The sequence below is a fragment of the Nesoenas mayeri genome (assembly GCF_963082525.1).
Source record: "Nesoenas mayeri genome assembly, chromosome: Z".
Classification (NCBI taxonomy): Eukaryota; Metazoa; Chordata; class Aves; order Columbiformes; family Columbidae; genus Nesoenas; species Nesoenas mayeri.
The window spans coordinates 3,484,532-3,506,965 of NC_137542.1; the positions used below are offsets into that span (position 1 = coordinate 3,484,532).

Consider the following 22,434-nt stretch of genomic DNA (forward strand, 5'->3'; position numbering starts at 1 on the left):
CAGGATGAGTTCAAATAGATTTTGGTTTTCATTAAGAATACATAGTCTGATGTCTCTCAGTCCTTGCCCCCCCTACCGGGGTCAGGTGCCAGGTCCCCAGTTTTGTAAAAACAACATTCTTTCTTCAGTGGCTCCTTACAGTAAAGGCTCCCCAAACATTTCTGCATGCCTCAAGGGTCAGTACTGTGACCAGTACTATTTAGTATATTCATCAACGACTTGGATGAGGGAATAGAGTGACTGTCAGCAAGTTTGCTGATGACACCAAGCTGGGAGGAGTGGGTGACACTGGAAGCTGTGCTGCCATCAGAGACCTGGACAGGCTGGAGAGCTGGGCGGGGAAAAATTTAATGAAATATAACAAGGGCAAGTGTAGAGTCTTGAATCTGGGCAGGAACAACCCGAGGTTCCAGTATAAGTTGGTGAATGACCTGTTGGAGAGCAGCGTAGGGGAAAGGGACTTGGGGGTCCTGGGGACAGCAGGGTGACCATGAGCCAGCACTGGGCCCTTGTGGCCAGGAAGCCAATGGTACCTGGGGTGGGTTAGAAGGGGGTGGTCAGTAGGTCAGAGAGGTTCTCCTGCCCCTCTGCTCTGCCCTGGAGAGACCACACCTGGAATCTTGTGTCCAGTTGTGGCCCCTCAGTTCCAGCAGGACAGGGAACTGCTGGAGAGAGTCCAGCGCAGCCACCAAGATGCTGCAGGGAGTGGAGCATCTCCCGTGTGAGGAAAGGCTGAGGGAGCTGAGGCTCTGGAGCTGGACAAGAGGACACTGAGGGGGGACTCATTCCTGGGGATCAATATGGAAAAGGGCAGTGTCAGGAGGATGGAGCCAGGCTCTGCTGGTGACAACCAGTGATAGGACAAGGGGTAATGGGTGCAAACTGGAACACAGGAGATTCCACTTAAATATAAGAAGAAACTTCTTCATGGTGAGGGTGGCAGAGCCTGGCCCAGGCTGCCCAGGGGGGTTGTGGAGTCTCCTTCTGTGCAGACATTCCAACCCGCCTGGACACCTTCCTGTGTAACCTCATCTGGGTGTTCCTGCTCCATGGGGGGATTGCACTGGATGAGCTTTCTAGGGCCCTTCCAATCCCTGACGTTCTGCGATTCTGTGAGCTTTTGTGCCACAGCCCAGCGCACGCAGGCTAGAGAGGGGCGAGCGCAGGCGACACACCCGCTCCGAAGTGCCCCTGGGAGCCCGCCAGCCGCGCTCAGAGGCGAACGGAGACGAACGGAACCGCAGCTCCCGCCGCCTCCCGCCTGCCATCCCCGCCTCAGGCTACAGGCGCCGCGCAGCATTGTGGGTAACGGCACCTCACGCCGAAACCCCGCCCCGGGAGGACACGCCCGCTCTCTCTTGAGTGGCAGCTATTCAGCCAATAAGCGAGCGCCCTGCGCTCGGGGAGGCGGGAAGATCTCTCCCAGCGCCCAATCAGACGGCGGAGGCGGGCGCCGGTTGGCGGGTGCCGGCGTCGCGTTTCCAAGGGGAAGGGTGCGCGGCGGGACCGAGCGGCGGAGACTGCGGTTCGGCGCGGTGCTGCCCGGCCCGCTGCGGCCCGGCTCAGGGGCGGCGGCAGCATCATGAGCGTGGCCTTGAGGTCGGTATGAGGCGGGCGGTTCTTCCCTCGTCCCCTGGAGCGCGGGCAGGCCCTCAGGGCCTCGCTGTCCCCTCAGGGGGCCGGCGGGGAAATGGCGGAACGCGAGGTGAGGGGAAGGTCATCGGCAGCCTCCAGCCGCTTCTGTCTGATCCTTTGGGGGGGGTTGGGGGGCGGATCAGGCGCTAGCCTGTGGGTTGTGGTAGGAGTGAACCTCCAAAAAGCCTTTTAATAGGTGTTAAATTAAGCTTTTGTGTTTTGTTTTGTTTTGTTTTGTTTTGTTTTGTTTTTCTGGTTCTGGTAGCTGTTGTGCAAAGCGTCCCAGCTTCTCAATTCTATACCTAGCAAATCCTTCGTGTATAATTAATACTCTTACACGGCATATGCAGTCCTTAATTTTCAAATCTGAGAACATCACTCTTCATATGCTAAAGGTGGTTGTAGAGGTGGCACGAAGTTACTTCCATTTAGGTTCTGCTGTGTCTTTTGAAAGAGAATATTTTATGCTAAGCACTAAACAAACAATTGAGTAGCTGGATCCTTCTCCCAGGAGAGTTCAGCCTTAATCTGCTTTCAGACTTACAAGTGGATTTTGTCATCGCAGCTCACAAAATGTGGGTTCTCTGGATCTGAGCTGCTCTCCCAGTCCTAATTAAGTCGCCAGCTCAGAGTTATTTTAGTCCTTCCAAAAGCTGTAGTAACCTGAAGCCAGGGCGAAAACACGCTGTCTCAATTGCTCTGCTAAGGACTTCTCACTTGGAGGATATTGCAGTCTGAGGCAGTTCCAGCTTGTGCAGCTTGTGCTTTTCTTGCCTATATTTGGAATTCTTCCTGGTGTAGCTTCAGTGGTTGTTGAAAGCTAAATCTCAGCTCTGTGTTCAATATTTGTTTTTGATTAAAATTATCAAATCCTTAACAAAGGAGAATAAAACCAACCTCATTCCAGGAGGTTTGGAAAATAAGTATATTTGAAATGCAGTTTTCTTTTCACTCATCAGTAATTTTTATGCATTTTACTGTAGGTGGCACAGCATGTATTTTGTGCCTGGTGCAAATAAACAAATGAGTGTAAAAAAAACCAAAAAAACACCTTTCCTGAGAGCATAACTTAATATATACAATGATTTAGGTTAGAAATGGCTTCTGGAAGTCATCTAGTCCAGCTTTCTGCTGAGAGCAGGTCCGACTCTAATATGAATGAGGTTGCTGGGAACTTTTTTCAATTGAGTTCCAAAAATTTCTGATTGTGGAGACTCCTCAGTCTCCCAGTGCAACTGGTCCAACACATAAACACTTGGCACTGGGAAATTGTTTCCTCTGAGATCCAGCTGCAGTTTCTCTTCTTGCATTTTGTAGATGCTGTCGCTTGTTCTTCCCCGTGTTCCTCTGAGGGGAACCTGTCGCTGTCTTCTGTGTAATAACCCTCTAGACAGGGTTCTGTGCTTTCCTGTTGTTCTGGGTCCGGTTGTGGACACCCAGATATGTCTGATGTGGCCTCATGATCACAGAATGGAGGGGATTTACCATGGGAATTAGCCACACTTGTCACAGTGACAATATGCTGCTTCTTCCAAGAATGTAGCTTGAATACTTCAACAGTCTTAGTTGATATCACCTGTTAATCTGAAATGTATGTTTTTTTAAGAATTCTTGCTGTGAAATGGACCAGGCAATTACTCTGGATACAGCAGTCAGTCTCACTGATGTGAATAAAGCACTGTTACAGCATAACCCTTTACTAGCTTGGTCTGAATATCTTTAATCAGTGCCATCCTTTTCAGTTTTTTTCAGCTGTTTCCAGTATATGCATCATGTATTTTCTTTTTTTCTGAAATTCTCTCTTATTTCTAGACTAGCCAAGGAAGAGAGGGCTATCTTTTAGCAAGAATTGCTGATATGGCAGGGCTTGTCTCTTTTGTGGAGAAAAAAGATTTTAGAACAGTGTGTGTGTGTGTGATTAAAGGATTTTTAAAAATCCATAAATGCCATTTATCTTTGTGGGCAACAAAGCCGATTGGTGGCACCTAACACCCACTTTAGTAGCTGGACAACCCAATTGTCTGGCCTGGTTAAGCCTCCGGCAGCCTGTCTGTCTGAAACTGCTTTCTTCTAAGCTTCAGTTTAGAAATAAAGTGTTTTCAAGAGTCACATCATTTCAACTGCTAATCTCTTATAGTACATAACCTCAAATATTCTTTTTAACTGGTATTATTTTTATCCTCTCTTGTTGTTGTTATTTGTTAATCAAAACTCCTGTACTGATTTTGGTTTGGGTGGGGGAGTGGCTGTGTTGTTCAGCTTTCACAAGGGAATTGTCTGTTTCAAGTGTTACTTTAAATTGGGAGGGCAAACTGGGAAAAGACTGAATAGAGAAGGTGGTGATCTATGCAATTATAGTGAGTTTCTTCTTGGTGGAAAATGTTATCTGCAGTGGTATCTTTCTGGTAGAAATGAATTACAGTTAATATATTTTTTCTTGCATAGGAATGAACTTTCAGTAGACAAAACTAAAAAGAAGAAAAGAAGAGAACTGACTGAAGAACAGAAGCAAGAAATTAAAGATGCCTTTGAGTTGTTTGATACAGATAAAGATAGAGCAATAAATTATCATGAATTAAAGGTAAAAGTTTTTCAACTTAAACAATTTTGTGGCAGATAATATATATCTGTTTCTCAGCGAGTTTTTAAGATATTGGCTGTGTCTTTAAATATGCTCCATGTTCAAAATCTCTTGCTGAACTAAAGGAAGGAGGATATTTGGGGGAAGGCAAAAAAATCAGGAAATACTTTATTGGTGTAAGAACGAGCTTTTCTTCCCGCACCATATACTTGACATGGTAACAGAATTATTGTAGCAATAACACTGGTCTGAACACTTCCCAGGGTTTAGCTTGGACAGATGACAAAGTGGGAAAAGCTCTTGGAAAGCTGTTTGGTTCTTTGTAAAGGCACTGCATAACCCCTGAAAATCCACAGGTTTCATATATGTAGGTAAGAGATATGAATCAAACTTGTAAAACTGTTGACAAGCCAGAGTTTACCCACTTGCATTCTTCAGCAGGGAGCCTGTGGATTGTAGGAGTGAGGTACAATATTCGCTGTGTGTGTGTAAGGCTCAGCAGTTGTCCTTCCCAACAAAGGCTTCTCTTCTCAATAGCTATTGGCAAATGGAGGTTAGTGTGATAGTCTTGCCTAGCGAGTCCTCCTGTCTGGAAGTCTCTAGAAGTAGCACACTAAGTTTACTAAAGCTTCTTTAAGTCTTTAATGATATTTTTAATTCTGATTATACTGCATCAAGAATAAAAAATGGCTTTGGAGAGGCAAGTGCTTCTGTCACTTATTGTCTGAGGTTCTTTTGGGAAGGAATATCATATTCAACTTGCTGGCTCCACATTCTGGCTCTACCAACTAACTCTAGGAGAGAAAAAAAGTCTTATTTTTTCTTTAATTTCTGTTACAGGAATGTTCTAAGTATAGGAATTCACTTATCTTCATTTAGGAATTGAGATATTTTATTTTTGCTGGAATCCACAGTGAGAAAGGTAGTAACGGGAACTGTTTTGAGACTGTTAATGTGCTTTTTCCAGTTACCGTACACTTTGAATTCCCAGCTGTCATGATTACTTGCAAAGCTGTTTCTTAGCTGTCTAACTAAATATTGTGGCCCTGAAGATAATACTATGGAAAACCAGAGATATATAAACAAAAGAACGATCTCCTTCTCTACAAAGTCAGCATATAGCATAGGTTTTTGAATGACTACATCCAGTAGCATTTTGGTTTTCCACTTGCGAGTTAGCGTATTTTCATCAATTTGAGGCAAGTCAAGGTAGTGTGTGCTGAGAAATTTCCAGTTGAAACAGGAAACTAAATGAGTACTGCTAACCTAATGGAAAAATAAAAAAATGGGTTGGTTTATATTGTCCACTGGAAAAGCAGTGAAGTCACTTGTAAGAGGACTCATGAACACATGAACACACACTTAATGTGAATACTGAGGAAGAATAATTTGTAGAATGATTTTCAGTTTTATCTTTGAAAAAGGGTAAGTACTTGCAACATTTTTAAAAGTGAGGAAAATAAATTTACTTGTCCTAGGAAGCATTTTCTCCAGTCTGTGAAGTGCTTGAAAATGCAAAGGCTACGGGTTTTTTTCACTGTAACTTGATGTTCCATTTGCTAATAGTAATTCTAGGAGATTTTTGTCTTCAAAGCTTTTTTCCTCCTTTAAATTGTGTTTATTATTGTTGCTGAACCACTGATATGCACCTTCTCTCTTGGTCAAGAGGGTAATTACTGAAAATAAAAATAAATTGTGAAATCCGTATTTTAATTTTCATATATGGTTGCACTTCCATTTTATTCCAAAAGGTGGCAATGAGAGCCTTGGGTTTTGATGTGAAAAAAGCTGATGTACTGAAAATACTTAAAGATTATGATCGAGAAGCAACAGGCAAGATCACCTTTGAAGATTTTAATGAAGTTGGTATGTGTTTGATTGTGTACCTTTAGAGAAATTAAGCCTATACAATTTGGAAGCAATACTTGTGTATTTTTTCAGTTGTCTGGTACTATTATGATATAGAACTGGGAGATTTTTTTCTTAATAAGAGCCAGTAATGGAGGAATGTAAATCTTTGTATTCTGAATATGCAGTATGAAATGTAGAGATGAATGACAGCCAACATATTAAAGGAAATAGAGTATACACAGTCCTAATATTTTTCAAACTTACACAATGGAGTAAGTGCTAACCTAAAATGTCAATAAGTGCTGTGGGAAGCTAGGAAAATTCTTCCAGAAAAGTGCAATATATATTTGGAAAGGTATATAACCTGTCCTAAACTTGAATTGGATTTGAGAGCTGCTCTGATGCAATAAGACCTTGACACAGAATTAAACATGATATCACTTCTATCAGAAAGATAAGGGAGTTAGACAAAGTAGGTTATAGGAGCTTTAATTGTGAAGAGCTGCTGAATATAGCTGAGCAATTATTGAGCAGTGTCATATTTTGAAGTTATTTATGGTTTTAAATGTAGGAATAGCCTATCTGACACTTATACTATTACATTTTGTCTTATTTTGTACAATCATGTAACCTGCAGTATTTAGATCCCTTGTGTTTCATTGTTCTTCAGCTGACGTTGTAGTTGTCTTTTTGCCACAAAAGGTAGAAGTTTTCAAATTATGGAATACTGTCATGCAGTGTAGTTGTTTTAGATGAAAATATTCGAATTTAGTATAAGTCTGAGGGATTTCTGTAAATATAGAAACTTAATTTCTGTAGTGAGCTCATGTGAGCTTGAATCTAATTTTTGCCTTTCTAGTTCGCTAAGTCAGGGCAGGCATTCCAGCTGCAGACAGTAGCAAATGCTAAGTGGTTCTTTATGCAGAAACAAGGTTGATGTGCTTTTAATGACTTGATGAAAGTCATAAGTACCAAGCCCTGTAATACGACACTGGCAGGTACAAAGATGTGAAGATACTTACGACTGGTTCCATAAGTGTCTGAAATAATTACTAGAAAAATATTTTCTGTGGCAAGTTTGTCTTTTCCGTTACAGAAACTGACAAGTGGTTGTGATAAAAAGAATAATAAAGACTAATGAATCCTTTGAGAATTAACATTTTGCAGTTCATAGCGGTGTCCTTTTCATAACCCCAGGGCTTAGGGTTTTTGTTGTTTTTTCTGTTTGTGTGGCTTTGTATGTAAAAGACAGGTTCCATGTGAATACTTTATAGTATTTTTTATTAATTTACTTTTATTAGTTTCTATGTTCTCTCCAAGTCAAAATTCCATCCTGATCAAAATATATGAAATTAAAAAAAAAAAAAAAATCACATGTCTGCATCTGTCAGAGGTGATGGTTTTTCTGAATGTTAAGTTTGAAGCAGAGTAGGCATGTGTATATTTTTAGTTCCTATTGAAAAGTGTGTTGAAAACCTGACCGTGTCTAAATTGCCATGTAGTTTTCCACTGCAACAGGTTTGTCCCAAAAAGAAACTCAGCTTGGGAAAAGAAAGATAGGGAAGAGAGGTCAGGTAACAGCCAAATATGCATGCTGAATTGAAATAACTAGAAATGAAAGAACAGGTGAAATCAGAAGTCTCTGTTTTTCACCTAAGGTCATTCTGAGTTTACTTTTTTTAGAATTTTTTTAATCTAACTTACATGTCCTTCTTACAGTGACAGACTGGATATTGGACAGAGACCCACAAGAAGAAATACTCAAGGCATTCAAATTGTTTGATGATGATGACTCTGGTAAAATAAGTCTGAGAAACCTGCGCCGGGTTGCTAGAGAATTGGGTGAAAATATGTCTGATGAAGAACTACGGGCTATGATTGAAGAATTTGATAAAGATGGAGATGGAGAAAGTACGTGTTAGCACAAAAACCCATACAGTCTGTTCTTAATTTCCTCCCCTTTTTAAATGTTGGTTTTTGGTTTTTTTTTGGTGAAGATATCCTCTTTGGTTTCGTTCTAAATAACTTTAAACTCAAACTTAATTTAATTAATAGTTGTTTTTGACAGCTGTGAGTCCTGGAAACACATGTTGGAGTCTAAAAATCAAGTTGATTTCTCAAGTTGATTCACCACTAACTCTTATTCAACCAGTGTCTGTTAAAAGATTGGTGAAAATATAGTTCAAGGTGGAAGTAATTGAGCATGGGAGATACCATGTACCTACATTACATTATTTTTTCCTTCTAGATCAGTAAGAGGATTAAAGTGCTAAGAACAACTCTTTGATTGCCCAGTTAATATTTCTTAAGTGGTGATGTCGATGTTGCGATTTCAGTGTGTTAGGTGTGGAGTATTAAGTTAATAAACCATGTTAATGGTCTGTGTGGGATCAGCTTGGATGGACCTTTAACATACTTAAGAGTGCTTAAGAACTTAAGAGTGCTGAGGAACACAGTGTGAAAAATCGCTCAGGGCAACTGACACAAGGTCCATACAGAGTGGGCTGCAAAGGGATTTCTTAGCTAGATAAAGAATGAATTAACAAATCAAGTTTGATACTGTGCTTATTAAACCTTTGTGAGCGCTGAAACTTAGATTTTTTTCCATTAATTTGAAAACCCCCGTATGTTTACACCAAAAACCTTAGCATATGAATTTCAGAGACTGCTTACTTGAGACCATGTATATAAACACTTGTATACATTGTCATCAAAACCTACTTTTGAGTTTTTCTTTCAGACTCATGTCTGAGATTTCCTTAGCAGTTCATCAACTTTTCCAGTTTCAATAGTATTTCTGCTCATGAGCTGCCACCTGTTGGACTCAAAACTCTCACTACAAGTGGAAAAAAAAAGAAGTGTTGTCTGCCTTGTGACAGACACTCCTCCTCTCTATGTTGCTTGAGATAGGTGCTGTTTCACACTTTGGAGTACAGTTATGTGCTGAAAGAACCCCTTTTCTTTCAAGAGGAAGAGCAGGACATTTTAAACATGATCAGTGGCGTGGAAATGCAAGACTTTTGTTCCATTGTAGTGCTGTAAATAGGATGCCTGGAGACAAAGATAGTGAAAAATCAGTGATTCAACTTCCAGGAGAGAGTTAATGTTGACACTGATACCGGTTGAGAAAAGTGTGTGATTTCTTTCCGTTTGGAGCTGTTGTTTTCTGATACCTTCCTATGATCTGAGGCCATGGTTCCTTAATAAATCCATACTGCACAATTCTGATGTTCTGCCACGCTCCCAGCTGTGTCTTCCCACCTGTTTCTTGTACTGGCAGTATCAGATCCCACAGGTGAGATGTTTAAGGGGGCTGAGCCAGGAGAAATTATTCGCTTAGGTTTTTAACTGTTACTTTTCTTGCTGCCTAGATCCCTGAACTATCTTACTGCTTGATCAGATTTTCTTGGAGCTGCATCCTGAGAAAATGCATCTCATTTTTTTCTCAGTGTTTCCTATAGGGTAATTGAAGCAGGTTAGTCCAGTGAAAACTGAAAATCCTGTTTGCACATAACCGTGCAGTGACGCAACAGCATTGCAGCGGTGAATTCCGGTAGACTACAGGATACCCATTTACTTCCTTTTTATTAGCTGTATAGCAGGCAAGGAATCATGCCTGTTTTTTCAGTCTGTTAGATTGATTGCTAATCTAGGTAGATACTTTAATTTTCAACTTGTTTTGCTTTTAAAAGGAAGAATGGTAGGGACATTGCATTACTAGCTTTACTTTTATTTTCAGATTCATCTTACTTTTTTTGAAGGTGTGGCTTTAGAGATGAGTGAGAGTACAAGTCATCTGCAATCACATTTTGTTGCCTGTCACTCTCCTGGAGCTGCCAACTGAGATGTCAGAATCACAGAAGGTTTTCTGTCATGTGGCTATTTGGTCACTACAAATTGAATGTAGACCATTAGCTCCTTTCAGGAAGGTTCCCAAGTCACGATTAATTTCGGTCAGTGCTACATTTTTTAATTCAAGTTGATAATCTAAGAGTGGGTGGCTCAATTTTGTGTTATTTATGTATCCATTCATTCTCTAGAACAGTCAAGTATGAGATCAAATATGGAAGACTGACAGCATAATGTTTGTGTATGGTGCTGTTTATCCTTAAGGTTCTGTATGTTTTCTTCAAAGAAAACTGGTGCTGTTTCTAGCTTTTTAAGATGCATTCTGAAAAAGTAAATAATCCTGTGAATCACTGTTCTACTGAGCTTCAAACATCTGGGTCATGTAGCAAAATCTTGCTGTAATCTAATTCTCCTTTTCCTGCCAAAAAGAAAAGTGAAACTCTTAGTTTGTGGCGTTTTTAATTGATACATCAAATACAGGAATAATACCGCTTGTGGTGTAATACTATTCTTAGATTTGAGAGATTGTTTTACTCATAGTAAAATAAGGTCTGTTGTATGATACTGAGACTACTTGAACCCTTGTGTTTCCAGTGAAACCTCTGAGCTGTGTATAGGCTTCTATAGAAAAAAAGTATTTTATATATATTTCTGTCTTCTGTAAAACGGTAAATAGTCTTATTTTCATATTCCTGGTCTTAGGAATTGATTGTTTTGGATTGTGACTATTTTTAGAAACTTGGTGCTCTCAGTTCATGCAGGTTTTGTCATCTTTTGTGGGTACATTTGTAGAAAACACTGTCCAGTGTTAGGTCTCAGATTTTGGCACAGAATTAGGAAAAAAAAAACCCTCCACTGAAATAGTATAGTCCTTTAAGTCTCCAGAGTCCAAGTCAATATTTTCTTCATATTAGTTTGTGATAGTAGTTCATTCTTTCTTGGACATTTATGTTGTGGAATTACGGGAAATCTGACCCTAAAAAAGACTGTGATCTCTTCTAATTTCAGTGTGCTTGACTTGTGAACAAATGCTAAGTCTGAGGATGATTAACTAGGATGAACTGGGTTACTGGTAATTGTAACTGTGCATCTCTTTGCAGTTTGTGTGAATGTTACCAAATTTGCTTGTAGTTATAATACTGTATTTCCACTTTGCAGCATTATTTAACACAGATGTTTTAAACCAGAGAATATTTTGGGGAGGATGTTTGTATTTTTGCTCTTACTGTGTTGTTACCTTGATAAAAGTGTGGAAATGCTTTTTGAAGTCATACAGACAACGCAGTGCTTATGTGAAGTACATTATGTAGCTATAGGATGGACCAATATTTCAGAGTATAGTGTCCTAAGCTATACTAAATCTACTTCTTTTTTTTTTTTCCAATGTGTCACAGAAGGGCAGATGTAGGTTTAATTTTTTATTATTTAAAATCGTATAATTTGTTTTATTTTCTTCTAGCTGTGAACGTAGCTCTTGCTTTGCAGTGCTTTGTTTAGGAATAGTGTGGACACATTGACTGGGACAGGTAATTGTCAGGGAGAATTCCTCATATGTGTCTGGTCTTTTCCATATCACAGACTTATTCTAATCATTCCCCACTACAGTAATTAGTTGCAGAGTGAACATTTTCATTGGTTAACTCTTTTACGGTAGCTCTGTATTAACATATGAGTAAGGTCAATAGCTCAGGTATAAGTGCGGCAAAATAATTAATGACTGCTAATTGATTTATTATTATAACTTAATTTCTTCAAGTCCGGTTGTGTAAAATATCTGTTAATTATCACTAAAGAATGTTGAAAGTGCAGATGGGGAAAAGTCCATTTTAATTCTAGCTATTTTATGGAATCATTAGTAAATGATCTTTAAATTCATTTTGTATTTGGCAAGTGTTACAGATTTGAGAGAGAGAGGACTACCATGGTTGGGCTGTGGGGAAGATTGGACGTAAATGTCTGAATCATGATTTTAAGAAAAAAACCAAGTTTGATTGTAACTGGAGCTGCAGCATTGTTGTTTGAGATGCACTTACTTAACAAAATCTATCTATAATTTTTAACATTTTCATACATCTTTAAAAATCCTAATAATAAAGTGATTTTGCATAGGTGTGTTTTTGCATACTTTTCTCGGTGCTTGTTTCCGTGTTGTATTAGAATATGTTCACTTTAGTGATGAGAGATGATAGCTTGTTATAGTGAGCTATATTCTGGCTTAAATATTCTACATAATTTAGATTTCATTATGAATTTTCCTTTCATATGGAAAAAGTGCAAAATCTGTTGTTCTAGAAGCAAAAAAATCCAAACTTGTAAAGCCTGATTAGTAGTGGATCAGACACAACAGAAACTAACTGGGAGACCTTTAAGTAAAAAAGTATAATACAGATATGTGTTATTTTCTTTTATGGTTTGTGGATGTTTACTGTTTGTCTAATGATTTTTCTCTTTTTCTACAGTTAATCAAGAAGAGTTCATTGCTATTATGACTGGAGATATTTAACATCAGAAGAAATGAACCCAACACAAAAGGGAGGAATCATTGGCAGCTTCCATTACCATGTTTTGTATTTCCATTCATTTCTGTAGCTGGAGTGATGCAGAAAATTACTTTCCTTGCAGGACCAAAGTAGAGACAGGTTATATGCACTGATAGTTCAGTATTTTGTATCATTAAATATTATGACTAGAATAATTGATACAATTTTAGAACAAGTAAGTAATGCTGCATTTCCGAATGTTTGAGTACTCATTTGTAAAATAGCTTTGTATAGGGTTTCTAAATTGCTTCATATTATAAGAACCTTTTGAGGTTGACTTTGTGTTAGCATTAGCTGTGGCCTTAGTTTTGATACATAAGGTTTGACAAATTTCAATTTTAATAAAATGTTCTTTACTATTGCTACTTGAAAGTCTTATTTTTTAGTTTAATCTCAACTGGACTATAACATAAAATCGTTTGGGGAAAATGATTGTTTTTTTATTTGTAGGTTTCCACTGTTCTAGATGAATGTTAACTTTAAATGAGCAAGCATTTACATCCCTTAAGATGCAGTTTATTAACTCTGTGTTACCCCTGTCTGATAGCAAAGGGCAAGCAACTATGCGTGATGATAAACTGTATCAAAAATGTGCTTAAATCATCCACTTGTCAGCCAGCAACTCTCTTTAGTATCTACAGCTCTCATACCTGTGGAGACAATGACAGCTGTTTATGATGAGTATGTCCTCTCTCTGCATTATCTAGCTAGAAGAAAAGCATCATAGGGAATTAACTTTTAAAGTAGTTGAAGAGACTGGATGTATTTCTAGTTTGCCAGATGTCTTCGAGTCCTCATTGGTTCGTCTTCCAAATTTCCTGTCTACTAGTAATTATTTCTTCTTTTTAAATTTTGCTTTCCTTATCTATCAAAAGATGTAACTTTAAATTTTGGCTAATCCTGTGTTCATCTTTACTGTCAGAAAAGCAGCTGCTTTTTAACTGTAATCCTGTGGTTCTGAACAGGTTTGGTCTGCACAAAAAAATCAGAGCTTGGAATTTATAGGAGGCAGAAGTTAAGGTCATCCAAGTTAATAAATTTTTCCGATTATTTTTTGAGTGTATATTGTAGCATTCTTATTTGTATTGCTCTCTATTAAGCCATCAATATCAGTCTATTCATACAGAAAGTTAGAGCAATTCAGAACAACCAGCAGTGGCTCCATATTACTGACCAAACCATCAGCTGGGATTGACATGCCGGATAACTTTTGTTTAGAGAGACGTCTTCTCAAAAGCTTTTGCTAGAAAAGGACATGCTTCCTTTTCAGATACTTTCATTTTGATTATTTTCAAAATTAATGATGAAAATATAATGGGGGAAAATGGGAGGGTTAAAATTAACATGAAATTTATGGGAGTGAAGGAATTAGCCAGGAAATTGCAGTCTTCTTAATGTTTGTTTAATGTCTTAGTCTTCAAGTTTGAGTAAAACTTCCTCTGTGCTGTATCAGAGGCAGATTTTATATGCACGTTCTTGCTCAAAAAGTAAATATAATGAAGTATTTGCAGGATGAAGATTGGTGCTTATGGGGCAAAAATTCTGCTATATACAGTATGGACATTATTTTTTATATTAATTTCAGTATAATATTTGGAAAAGGGGGAAAATAAGAGTTAAAGCATTCTGCCATGCAAGAGAAAATCTTGCTTGGAAATAAATAGAGCAAACTTCTTTTAGGTCAAATAAAATGTTTCAGATTCCAATAGCAAAAAACACCCACCTAAAATTTAAAACTTAGTTTAAAGAAACCTACCATTAAAAAACTTGCAACAAACCCACTCAGTTTTTAACCAGTATTTTGCAGTCTTAGCAGATTTGTTTGGGAGGTGAATATTTAAGGGAAAAGATTCAGTTTTTCGGACCAAGCCTGTGAACTGCTCTTAACAAGTGTTTTCTAGGAACACTATGGGTATTATTCGCTTCAGTATTCTCTGGCTTTGAATTTCTTATGTCAACTATTTCAGAGACACTTTTATTTTCTGCAGACAGTGGAAGTGATAGAGAACTTAAAAGGTCCCTTAGTAGTCATCAAAAATTTCTTCCCCAAGAATAATAGCTTTATTCTGAATGTGCCACTTTTCTAATACTCGGCTGCAGCTGTTGAACAACTGCCTTTTACAGGGATATTGGCATTCTGTTCTTCTGTAGGTGGCTGGTAATTATTTCTTGATAGAGGTCACTTCCAGCAAGATGCAATTTCTCTCTTCTGGATTGAGGCCTTATTTTCAGCATTTGCAATGTACTTGAAAAATTGTAGTTTATTCTTGCAGATGTGGCAGCACTTGCTATGGGCCAAATCCCGATAGAGCAATGCTCCCTAAGCACGGCCCAGTCAACTGGAGCGGTCTTGAAGGTTACTCAGACTGTGGGAGTGGCACAGGCGAAAAAAGAAACCGTCAGCATAGTATTTAGTCACATTGTCTCCATATTTGCCTTTTTCTCTGAATTTCATTGTTTGGGAGACTTTTACATTCCAAAACCAGGCATGTTTTGTGCTATTGACCGATGAGCTTCTTGCTGTTTCGTGTACTGGGCGTGTTGCAATTTACGTTGGCTTTTCTTGATATTCACCAACCAACAACAGTTGCAGTTTTAATGTATCTTACTGTAGCAACAAGGAACCTTGGCATATCACTGAAAAATAATGTAACACCTCTTGAATTTTGACATATACGCTATGTAAGTTATTGATTCTTGTCCCCCCTGAGTGGCAAGGTACAACCAGCAGGAAAGCGGCAACGAGTGGTATTGAAAACATACAGAGAAGCAGAAGAGCGGAGTTGGAGGACTGCAGGAGCAGCGACAAACGTGTTAAGTGATGTAAGATTGCTTGTTTTGAAAAAAATCCCAAACATTTATGATGGCAAACTTGGCATCAGAAGAAAATGTCCACAGAGATGTCCTAGAACTGGTTGCAAAACCAGAAAAATATTGAAATGAGTTCCAAAACATTAGTGCTTTTATTGGACATTGGTCATCTATATCAGATACTGACCTTTTACATTTTGTTTTATCGTATTGCATCCCCTTGTACTCACAATAGGAACTGCTGGAGCATTACATTACTATACTGCGAGTATCCAGAGTCAGACAAAGTGTTTCCCCTGTTCTTTGTTGATGAAGGGTAAACTACTCGGGGCTTTTCTGTAGGGCTGTTTGGTCTGGATTGGTTGTAGGGTGCCGGGGGGACACCAGCAGTTCTGTGTGTGTGACACCAGCAGTTTCACGACTCACAGCGCTCAGCAGTTCTGAGACTGGAGCAGGTGTGCGTGCTGGAGCGCTCCTGCAGCTTGGGAACTGTGTGAAGCTGGGATTGAAACACTCGTATATCAATGGGAACCGTGTCCACGTGAAGGTGAGTGACATTGTAAAACTCCTGTCACCTCAATAGGACGTTTGACATGATACTTGTAGTACAAGGCTTTTCCAAATGTGAAGATGCCGACAAGGTTTTCCTTGGCAGTACCTGAACGTGGCATGTTACATGAAATCAAGGAATAGAAAGACAAGACAGTGATTGTATTAATGATGTTGCTTTATAATCAAGAAATAATGCATTAAATGATCCTTCAAGCTCAACTAGCAGGTTTTGTAATAGTTATTCAGCTCTTTTCACCTGAAAAGCATTTCAGTGATGTGCATTCTTTGTCTTATGGTGTTATGAACACATGAATTTAGAATAAGTGAAAATCTTTTGCATGCTTCTCATGAAGATGAAGAGGTGCCTTTATATGCTAGTCTTTTATCTGATCTCTTACTTTGGAAATAGAACACCTGTATCATTCCCCACTTGCAGTAATCCTGTTTATTTGTAAACCCCTGAAATTCTTCTTCAACACCAAATTTGTGTTTATCTTTGTGTTTTTAGACAATTGGAGAAACAGAACATTTCAGTGTATGTTTGAGGGAAGACACTGAAAGCATGGAGGCAAGTCCATGTGCCTCAAGCACCAAGGAGGGTGTAGGTGCCGAGAAAGATGACGACAAGGATGGTTCTACAACTAAACAGCGGCCGGCTTTGGAAGAAGACACAGAAAAACTTGACCAAAGGTCTGAGCCACAGTCTTAGGAGCTGAGTTTTCTAAAGTTTTTTAAATATGTTGGATTCACCTTCAGAGGGAAGAAGGAAAAGAGGGGAAAACCAAAACCAGTTCAACTGGCTTTTACTGTAAAAAAGGAAAGATGAGTCCATGCAGGAGCAGATGATCAAAAAGAAATTAGTTCAGAAGAAATGGGGAAACCTGAGGAAACACCCTGTGCACAAGGAAACACCAAAGACATGCAGAAAAATGGGAAAACAGCACAGGAATCTCATAAAGAACCAGAAGCCAATGAGCTTTGTTCTCATTCAGCTGCTTCCACCACTGCTTCCACATCCTGATTCAGAAGATTTTTCACTCGGATGAACTGCATTTCAAAAAAAGAGTTTTCAGAAGCCTGGAAAAGGTGAACTCCAGTCTCGTCCCATTGAAGAAGAGCAAGAAAAGGCATGGTCAATGTTAATAACTGCACCCAGTGCAAAGGAGAAGAAATGTGAGTTTGAGAAGCTGAGAAGAAAATTGTGCCAGCAATAAGTGTGGAAGTGCATGAGAAGGAGCCAGAGCAGCCTGTGGCAGCAGAGCAGCTGGAGCCGATGAGCAGGAACAGCTCAGCAGGCGTGAGGAGCAGGGACCAAGAGAGGAGGTGGCAGCAGCTGGTGTTCGGGAGAGGGTGAAGGAGAAAGCAGATATAGAAGCGGATCAGGAAGAAAAAGTAGTGCAAGTGTCAGAAGATCTTGGTAAAAGGGAAACAAAAGCTGTAGAAGGAGGGAAAGAGAAGGAGGTGCCAGAGAAACTCCTAAACCCAGATGAAATAAGTGCAGGAATATGTCCTGAAGAGGCTGTTGCAAAGAGGCCTCCAGGAGGGATCACTAATGATGCTGAGCTGCTGTCTTCTCCAGAAACAGCTGAACGACGAAGCAGCCCTTTCAAGGGTACAGGATTCAAAAAACTGCCTTGGAAGAAGCCAAAGGCCAAAAGAAAAGAATTTTATTCAGGGGAACAGGGTGAACCACATCAACACTTATCAACATGGGAATCATTTAAAAGGTTAGTGACCCCAAGGAAGAAATCCAAAGGTGTTCCTGTCAAGGCACCTACCCAGAGAGAAGGAGAGATACCGGGTAACGAACAAGAGCTCCAGCCATCAGGAACAGTGAAACCTGCTATGAGAATAGAGTCTGCAGAAATTAATGCGGCTGCCGGAAACACCAAAGACGTGCTGTTGACTTTGGAGATGCTGAAAGATGGACAAAGTCAGAATCCTTTACCAATTGTGACCAGCCCTGAAGATATCTCAAGGGAAAGTGTGAGACTTGAGAATTCAACACTGGAACTAACTGTGACAGAAGATTAAACCAAAGACCCCCTAGACACAGACCCACCTAAATTAAACAAAAAATATGTTGAGGAGATTCTGGAAATTCCAGATCAACAGACAGGTCAGCAAGCTTGCAGAGAAAGTGAGGAAGAACAATCTCACCCTGTAGTGGAAGATGGGAAAACACAGACATGGGAGGATGAGACGTGCCAAGAAGCAACATCTTGTGATAGTCCACAAAGTCAGAGCTCAGCGGCTCCTGAAGCTTTGAATGTAAGTAACGTTTTTAGCTGACAACGTCTTTCTTTTTTCAAAAGAGTTTTGGGAGGCTCTAAAACTGTTGTGTCTCTTTTTTAGTTTTAGTTTTATTATTACTCTGCTGAAAGTCAACTGCTCCCCAGTTTAAGCAACAGTCTACAGATACATGTACATATATGTGTATATATATATATTTTATTTTTTTCCCCCTCACTGTACTTCTTCTATTCTGGCTACTCAATGCCTTGTTTATTTTCTGTACAACTACCCTCACTTTAATGGACTTGGACTTGAACTTGGCCTGGGGTTTAGGGTGATCTTTCTGGGAGGTAGCAAATGTGGTTTCCAGCTTTGCTAGGTACACACACATATGGCACATGAATAACGTGTGGGATTTAATGCACAAACAGCTTCCTCTTTAACAAAGCTCTTTTAAAAATCCTGAAGAATGTGAGCATTGCTGTCCACAATAAACCTGGAGAGCCCCACGGGCTGAAGCTCTTTGCAGTGAAATTGGAATCTGAAATGATGGGTATGGTCTCTTGGATATTTACTGCTCTTGCTTAACTAAGTCGTTAAACCTTTATCTCCGTCTTTGAGAGCTGCTTGGGAAAACAATATATTCTTAAGACAGTAAGTTTTCATTCATAAAGCTTTTTTTACTGTCATCTTTCTTTCAGATGTGCTAAGCACCCATGTGGCCTTTGGAGAGGTGCTGATCATAGACATCAACTTACAGTCCTGCAGCCAAACCAGGAGCTTTCTTCACTACCCTTTCTTCTTGCATGTTCACTTTTGCTCTTTTGAAGACTTTAACTTTTTGTCATTTTAATTAATAAAACAGCGTCTTTAATGTTGCCTATGTCTACACGGGTGTTCCATTCAAAGAGCATTTTCCCTTGCCCGAAGTACACCATTTGGACTGGAGATGCACAGTGGAGGGAATGGACAGACCACTAAAATTTGTGCCATGGTTGTTACCCCACTTCACATATGTCTCGGTAGTCCCATCTCCTTGGATCTCTTCCCTCATCCCTCAATGCCCCTACCTTCTTTCTGCAGTCTCCCTCACCCCCAATATCTTCCATAGCTGCCTTGATTTGAGCTACGAGTGGCCGGAGATGCTGCTCCACTCATGTGTGTCGGGGGAGGAAGGCTGACTGATCAGAGCACATGGGACTAATGGCCGAGTAGCAGACGTGTCTTTAACCAACAGCAGGAACAAGGTCACGCACAAAGTCTTGAGCAAGATTTTCAAGTTTGCTGCCTTGCAGACCCTTTTGGGTATCTGTGTCCATCCTGCAGCTGTATCTGTGCAGGCTCAATTTACTCAGAAATGCCTTCTCCATTGTAGCTTGAGAGGAGACTGAAAATGCCCTCCTTCTGTTGTTCCAGACTTTGGGCCTTAGGACTGGACTTTGTTGTGCTGAATACTTATGTGTATGTCTTGAACCCACTTCTCATTTCAATGTAGAGCTATGATACTTCTGTGCTATTTAGGTGTGCCCTTTTGTTAATTTTTTTAGAGTATCTTGGAGTGAAAATTTATATTCAAGCAAAAATTGATAACATGGAGTTTCGTATTTGTTGTTCCATGTTTCTTGCATTGTAAAATCTCTCAAGAACAAATCTCTCTTGCTTTGAATGTTTATATCCTAAAACCAGTTCTCATTTTAAGGTACAACTATGATACTTCTGAAGACAAAAGAGCCCTGACCTGTGTCACATCCAATCACTTTTACTTGCAGTCTTCCCTCGTTTGTGAGAATCCTCCACACTTAACTCTTCCCTGCTGTCTTGCTCATGTAACAACCCTCAAATCACACCCCTCTCATTCCAGAATCTTCTAATTTCTGGACACTACCCCATCCAACCACAAGTTTCTACCCACACCTACACCATCTAACATCCTTCCTCCTTTCCTAACTGCTGCCTGAACCATTTTCCTACCACATCAGGTAGAAGAGTGGGAAGGACCTGGCGATGAATTCTGCCTTGGATTGCAAAAAAGCAGATGAGAGTTTTGAGGTGCTGAGATCTTAAAAACCTTCATGTTTGGTGGATTAGAATGGCAGCAGCTGTAGACCAGAAGGAGCAGGGTGATTTAATGATAGAAAGAAGCCCCAATACTAAGAGTGCTGGCATGCCTGTCCCTAACAGGAGTTGGTCCTCTCTTTTGTTGTTTGAAACCAAACATGGGGTACAAGTCCATACTTTCTGCTCTGATTTGTAAAGTGAAGATTACAGATCACACTTTGTGAAGCTGATGCCCATCAAGTTGAACAACAGCTCACTATCCTACCTGTATATTAATTTATTTTAAAAACAAGTGTATAAAGGCTCATGTTATGGCTGGTGTTTTCTTCTCCGTGAGGTTGCATGTACAGCAAGCAATGCGACTGGTGGCACTGGTGTGATTGCACCATCTCATGCTGCCCTGCATGGAAGCATAGAGATTTTTTTTCCTTATCTCAGAGCAAATCATATAAATATTTAAAGACCAGCAACGTGGTTTTAGGCAATCCAGCGTATCTCTGTCCATTCGTAGAGGCAGCTTCCCCTTGTAGCTTTGGGCAATTCCAACAACCTCGGTTGGTTTCCACAAGTTTAAGTTGGCTTGGAAGTTAATAGTGCTCTTAACAATACCTCACGCATGTTGCACAGGTTATACGAGTTACCCAAGTGCAAATGTCTGAGTTTGTACAAACTTTTTATACATATATATATATATATATATATATATATATATAAAGCCCTATTGCAATAACTGCAGCAGGTAAAATCAAATAACAGTAGCATGACCTGTGTAATACTGATCCTTACGTTTGTAGCTCCAAAGCTGTTAATAATACGTAGTTAATTCTCCTCTGAAGCTCATTTAAATAAAGTTAGCTTTACCACAATGTAAGTTGTCTGTTGGTAGTAATTGGACAGGTGAGTGCTTAAGCTTGCCTGTTTTCTCCATTAATCCAGGGCCTAAGTAAGCAATGCAACAAACTTAACATGAAGTTTTGTATTTGTTTTATAGTTATAACTGACAGCTAAAGAAATAGTGCACCCGATACCACGCTAATGGTGCAAAGGGCATGCCTGTGGATAAAAGCACTATATTCAGTATTTTGCTTTGGCCTCTGAAACTCCCATTTGTGACTGTGATTTCTGGTTTGTCCTTAAGAGCTTGAAGCATTCTCTAACCCAATATACTGGGTTACCCAATTTTATTTTATATTTTTAAGGTATATTTTCATTGATTAAATTAAAAAAAGCTACAGATTTGTTCTAAAGGGTGTACATGGTGGGGTTTTTTTTGGCTTGCTCAGTGCAAATACTTTTCTGATGGTTGTTTCATCTTCAGAGTTAGGTTTGCTCCTGACAGTTCATTTGTTGTTGACTGACATTCAGCCTTTGATGTGAATTAAATGAACTGATTACAGAATTAAACTGTGTTTTGGTTGTAAGGTTCTTTAAAATATACCTACTTCAGAACAAGTAGTAAGAATAAGGTACTTCAGAACACTGTAAAGAAAAAAAAGCCACTATTAGAATTCTAGGTAGGTAACAGTATTCAGTGAGCCAGAGTGAAAAATTAGTAATCATATGCCTTGCTGGTGTAAATGAAGTATAAAAAAACCCCAACAATAAAGTAACTACAAGAAAGTTCACAAAAAAATTGGCGTAGAGTAGTAGATTAAGGACCTAAGGCCCGTAACTGCTGTCCTGTAGTCTCCCCCACTCCTCATGGCACTGAGCATCCAGAGGTGCTTCTGATTTATGTTCACGGACCTTGGACTTAAGATGGGAAGTTTCTCCAGCCATCTATGTTTTATGGCTAAAATGTTTAGCAGCATTTGTATCTCAGAAGACTCGTGTTAGATTTCACTCCCAAACTCATTTTGTAAAGCTACACACCTTCCTATCTCAGCTAAGATGCTGAATCCAGCATCTGCAAATACCTGCACTGGTCACAGCAAAATGCTGGGGGATGCCTGTCCCTCCTCTTGCCTTTGTGTTGTGTCACGGGGTTGTGCTGCAGGTGACTGGATGACCGTGTAGGGAGGTTGACTGCGAACTGGCTGAAGGGAAAAAGCCAGAGAGTCGTGGTCAATGGGGCAGAGTCCAGTTGAGGCCTGGATCTAGTGCAGTGCCTCAGGGGGCAGTGCTGGGACCAGTACTATTCATCAATGATTTGGATGAGGGAATAGAGTGACTGTCAGCAAGTTTGCTGATGACACCAAGCTGGGAGGAGTGGTGACACTGGAAGCTGTGCTGCCATCAGAGACCTGGACAGGCTGGAGAGCTGGGCAGGGAAAAATTTAATGAAATCTAACAAGGGCAAGTGTAGAGTCTTGAATCTGGGCA

The 22,434-nt window shown here is 39.9% G+C and overlaps 2 protein-coding genes across 2 annotated transcripts; both read left to right on the forward strand.

Moving 5' to 3' along the window:
• The first annotated feature begins 1,474 nt into the window (after positions 1-1,474).
• CETN3 (centrin 3) lies at positions 1,475-13,496 on the forward strand. Its single transcript, XM_080362571.1, has 5 exons — positions 1,475-1,599; positions 4,081-4,216; positions 5,968-6,082; positions 7,787-7,978; positions 12,376-13,496. The coding sequence occupies exons 1-5, from the start codon at positions 1,583-1,585 to the stop codon at positions 12,417-12,419; spliced, it is 504 nt and encodes a 167-aa protein (XP_080218697.1). The 5' UTR covers positions 1,475-1,582; the 3' UTR covers positions 12,420-13,496.
• Positions 13,118-18,849, forward strand: LOC308051621 (uncharacterized protein; the record flags this gene model as incomplete). The annotated part of the gene is made up of 6 exons (XM_080362180.1): positions 13,118-13,137; positions 14,730-14,863; positions 15,636-15,814; positions 16,328-16,451; positions 17,054-18,090; positions 18,756-18,849. The coding sequence occupies 5 exons, from the start codon at positions 13,118-13,120 to the stop codon at positions 17,851-17,853; spliced, it is 1,257 nt and encodes a 418-aa protein (XP_080218306.1). The 3' UTR covers positions 17,854-18,090; positions 18,756-18,849.
• Positions 18,850-22,434: the final 3,585 nt, after the last annotated feature.

Bases quoted from the DNA above. Each gene is read 5' to 3' on its own strand.
- CETN3 (XM_080362571.1), top strand. The intron at 6,083-7,786 runs GTATGTGTTTGA...TCCTTCTTACAG, and splicing joins TGAAGATTTTAATGAAGTTG to TGACAGACTGGATATTGGAC. The intron at 7,979-12,375 runs GTACGTGTTAGC...CTTTTTCTACAG, and splicing joins TAAAGATGGAGATGGAGAAA to TTAATCAAGAAGAGTTCATT.